Consider the following 4,467-nt stretch of genomic DNA (forward strand, 5'->3'; position numbering starts at 1 on the left):
AAATTGCAATTAAAAAACAATAGTACAATGACAATAATTATTTTAAGCAAAAGTAATGTGAGGTCTACTTAAACATTGGGTCTTAAGTGAGACCATGAATCCTAGAAGACCTTAAAAAAAATATAAAGTATAACTCAAGCTTTCTGATTTTCTCTATTTCTCAACTTGTACCATATTAAATTATTATTACTACATATTTTCATTTTCAATTTTGATTTTAATATTCATTCCCAATTGATGATATTTGATGAATTAATGGTGTAATTTTCAGGACATGGGGTGGATGAGAAATCATTGATAGCAATATTGGGAAAATGGGATCCTTTTGAGAGAGAATCTTATAGGAAGAAGACATCACACTTTTTCATTGAAGATCATGAACGCCAATTTCAAAGGTGGAATGATCATTGTGTTCGTCTTCTCAAACGTGAGTTTGTGCATTTTAAGGTAACATTTTTCCATTTGATTTGTTCACTATTTAAAATTAAGAGATTGATTTTTACCAGGAATAGGAGGCAGTTAACTTTCAAGGAATAGTTGAATCGGCGGCATTTAACTGTCGAGGGTTATTACGATCTTTTATATGTGTGTTTCAACCTTCTTATGTGTGTGAACAACAATTTTCGATGAAGAGCTAGGTTGTAGGCCGTTAATGTTTTTGGCCCATTTGGCCTGATTTGTTATGTATACGCCTGTATAACACATATTTTTATATGCATCCTCCCTATAAAAAAATTGGTTGTTCTTAATAATGTGCCCAAAAAGCTTATTACCGAAGAAAGTTGTAATAAATTTTTGGGCCCTATGTTCCTTATGATGTTCCTCACTAATATTAAAAATATTGGTGATATTTATTATCCACGAAATTGAGATTATTTTCATAACAAAACAAATTATATTTTAGTTGAAAATGAGTCTACTAGAGAAATTAGTCTTAATCTCGTCTTTCAAAGATTCCAAAAAAATAAATTATATCAATATAGTAATGTCAAATTTCTTGAATTGATTGAAAGGATTGCAAATTTGAATATCATTCGAGACACATTCATAATTATGAAACCGATATGAGACGCATTTGGGGTTATGTGGCCCACTAAGCATTTTTTGTTTTGTTTTGTTGTTCTTGTTGTTAATAGCAGCATTTGACATACGATGTTTTTAGTTGCTAAAATATCAGTCTACTTCGCAAGTGTTATTGTTCTCTACTTCTACGGTATTTTATTTTGGTTTGGTGTCTATGAAGTGTTTGATTTATTTTCAGATGTTACCTAAAAAACATTTATTTGGTAATGAAAAGTTAAATAAAACAACGAAATGAAGAGCTAATAAAAACACCACAATGAGCTAAAAAAATTATGATGTATTAAGACCCGTAAAACTCTAGGAACGGTACTATATGTATTCATATCGCTTTCTTATTCTTTGGTGTTTTATTAATATACTCCTTCCGGTCACAATTATAAGCAAAATTTCACTTTTTAGATACAATGAATAATTAATGTATCTAGTCTTTATTATAAATTAGATACATTAATTATTCCATTTATCTTAAAAGTGAAGTTTTGCTTATAATAGTGACCGAAGAAGTATACTGTACTGTATATATGGAAAAAATTATTAGACAAAAGTATACTGTACTGTATATATGGAAAAAATTATTAGACAAATGCTGTCCACAAATGTTATTAGACAAGCCATGACATGATACCTAAACCTTATAAAAGGGCATCAATAGTTGGACATTAATTCGAACAAGCCCAACCACAACCAAAATCTAAACCAAGAAATTAAGTGTAGTCACTCCTCCAAATTCCAACTTTCACAATGTCTCATCTCATCACCGGTAACACTGTTGATCGATTCATTTTACGAGAATACATTGGCGTGAAACCATACCCAAAATCTTTTATATTCCCTGATATTGACTACAACGAAATCGATTTCCATGTCATTTTGGCCTTTGCCCATGAGACTTACAACGAAGATGGAAAAGGCACCGGAAAATTCTATCCCGATTGGGATCTTGATATCTGCGGTATACCACGTGTGCAGGATATCAAGCTCAAGTATCCCAAGGTCAAGGTGGTACTTAGCATTGGTGGTCGTGATATACAAAGTGTGCAGGATATCATCAAGCACAAGGATATTCCCCCTACTAAATATCCTTTCTCTCCTATTGAAAAAGAATCCTGGTGTGATAATGCCGTCGATTCGCTCAAAAAGATCATCCAAGACTACACGTTTGATGGCATTGATATTCTCTATGACAACATCAATACCAATGAAGAAGATTTCTCCAACTACGTTGGGGACGTTATAAAAAGACTCAAGGAAGAGGTAGGTATCAATGTGGTGTCCATTGCTCCATCCCATGAAACTAATGAACACTACAAGCTACTCTACAGGGACCACAGTGACGATATTAATTGGGTTAACTACCAATTCTACATGCAGCCTAACCCCACTGACGAGACTGACTTTGTAGACCTGATCTATGTTAGACTCGCAAGGGAATGTTACACTTTTGAAAAACTCCTAGTAGGAGCAAGCACCGATCCACGTGACGGACGTAATGTTCCACTTCCACTAGATGTCTTCGTTGCGAGTTGCTCCGATCTCATGAAGGTTCAACGCAGTGGCATTTTCATTTGGAATGCTAATGACTATGAGAAAATTGCACGAGATATCATAACAACTATCCCTCGTAATAATTAATTACCAGCTCTATGTAGCCGGTAATTAAACTTATCATATCCACTATCTCTATATGTTTAATTATTCGGGTCATTTATCAAACTAAGGGATAGCTACGCCGTTCCTTGCTGTAGTTTGATACATCTTCTAAATAAGACCCAAAAAAGCTTTGATTATTGCATGTGTGTGTTTTAATTTGTGTGTCGCACAGGTTACTTGTGCTCTATGTACGTTGTTTTAATAATGAATGAATGTTATTTTTATCTTTATTTTTTTATACTACTACTATATTGAGTCCCCTTTCATGAGTTAATAATTAGAAACAATTGAATATGGCTGACATTTCTTTATGATTTAAAATGAATCTCATTTCTATATATATAACACTTTACACATCAGTACATTAAGACCAATTATATATATTTATACTCCCTTTGTCCCAATTTAACTGAGCCCTTGGCAGGGCTCATTTCACACTTATTAAGAAAAAGTATACACCCTCCGGTCACTAATATAAGCAAAAATCTATTTTTTAGATACATTGTATGTGGTCTTTATTATATGTCACATACATCATTAATTGAATGTATCTAAAAAGTGGATTTTTGTTTATATTAGTGACTGGAGGGTGTATAAGTGAAAGAGAGAGAAAAATGGTTTTGAGTGCCCTTATCAACTATTGGTGCATTCTTCTTTATCATAAATGCAAAGTAGAATATATTGAATTAGGAGTGGTAAAAGTAGTATTAATTAGTGTACAATTGGAAAAAAGTAATTAATATTGTATTGAAAAGTGAAATGGATCAATTTTTCTGGGACAATATTTTTTTGCAAATGACTCAGTTATTATGGAACGGAGGGAGTATATCCTTATTACTTTCCTAACACTCAGTCAACAACTCATTTTCTCTATATATATCTCTTCTCCTATCACATCATCAATCTATCAATCTGGTTCTCTCTCTATTGGCATATTAGACAATGGGTATTTGAAAATTATTTTCCTACTTTTAATGTCCTAATCATAAACATGGGAAGGAGATTATCTCATGTGGTTTTCTCTCATGTGTAATCTCGACCTTCTATTAAATAGGTGAGATAATGTGTTTGTAATATAAAAAAAAAGGAGAGAGAGTGTAATTAAAGGTGGATAGTGGGACACTGCAGAAAACAGGAGTGATCTCCACTGGAGATGATCCACTCCCCATAAACATATACTCCCTCCGTCTTAAATTATATAATGTTTTGAACATTTCACACGTAGTTAGAAATGTAATAAATTTTGTATGGTGAACATATATTATAAGTTGTTTTATAAAATTGTCCTTAATAAATGGTATGAAAAAGATAAATTAAACAACTGAAAAATAAAAGAGTGATAAATAGTTAAAGGCATAATAGAAAAAGTAACATTAATATTTCATTGATATTGTAAAACGACTTATAGTTTGGAACAATTTTTTTCCAAAGCGACTTATAATTTGGGACGGAGGGAGTAGTATAGCATGTCTACATATATGAACCAATAACACGACATTGAAGCCACAAAGCCACAACAATGTTTATATAACGTTAAAAAAAGTACACTACCTCCGTCTGTAAATATAGAACTCCTTGGCAAAATCACGGTAATTAAAAAAGTTGATAGTAATATTAAATTTGTTTGTAGTTCATATTGTTTTTACAATTTTATCCATTAAGAGACAGAGTTATTTTATGTTTTCAACCTAATATTTATTTTTTATTGAAAAAAAAAGTAAAATAAATAGGGTT

At 31.9% G+C, this 4,467-nt stretch overlaps 1 protein-coding gene across 1 annotated transcript; it reads left to right on the top strand.

Moving 5' to 3' along the window:
• The first annotated feature begins 1,749 nt into the window (after window positions 1-1,749).
• On the top strand, window positions 1,750-2,963 carry LOC146897955 (chitinase 2-like). Its single transcript, XM_085733640.1, has one exon. The coding sequence runs from the start codon at window positions 1,825-1,827 to the stop codon at window positions 2,713-2,715; it is 891 nt and encodes a 296-aa protein (XP_085589766.1). The 5' UTR covers window positions 1,750-1,824; the 3' UTR covers window positions 2,716-2,963.
• The last annotated feature ends 1,504 nt before the right edge of the window (window positions 2,964-4,467 follow it).

This window comes from Medicago sativa, chromosome 8 (assembly GCF_051527215.1).
Source record: "Medicago sativa cultivar Bolivia chromosome 8, Bolivia_mono, whole genome shotgun sequence".
Lineage (NCBI taxonomy): Eukaryota > Viridiplantae > Streptophyta > Magnoliopsida > Fabales > Fabaceae > Medicago > Medicago sativa.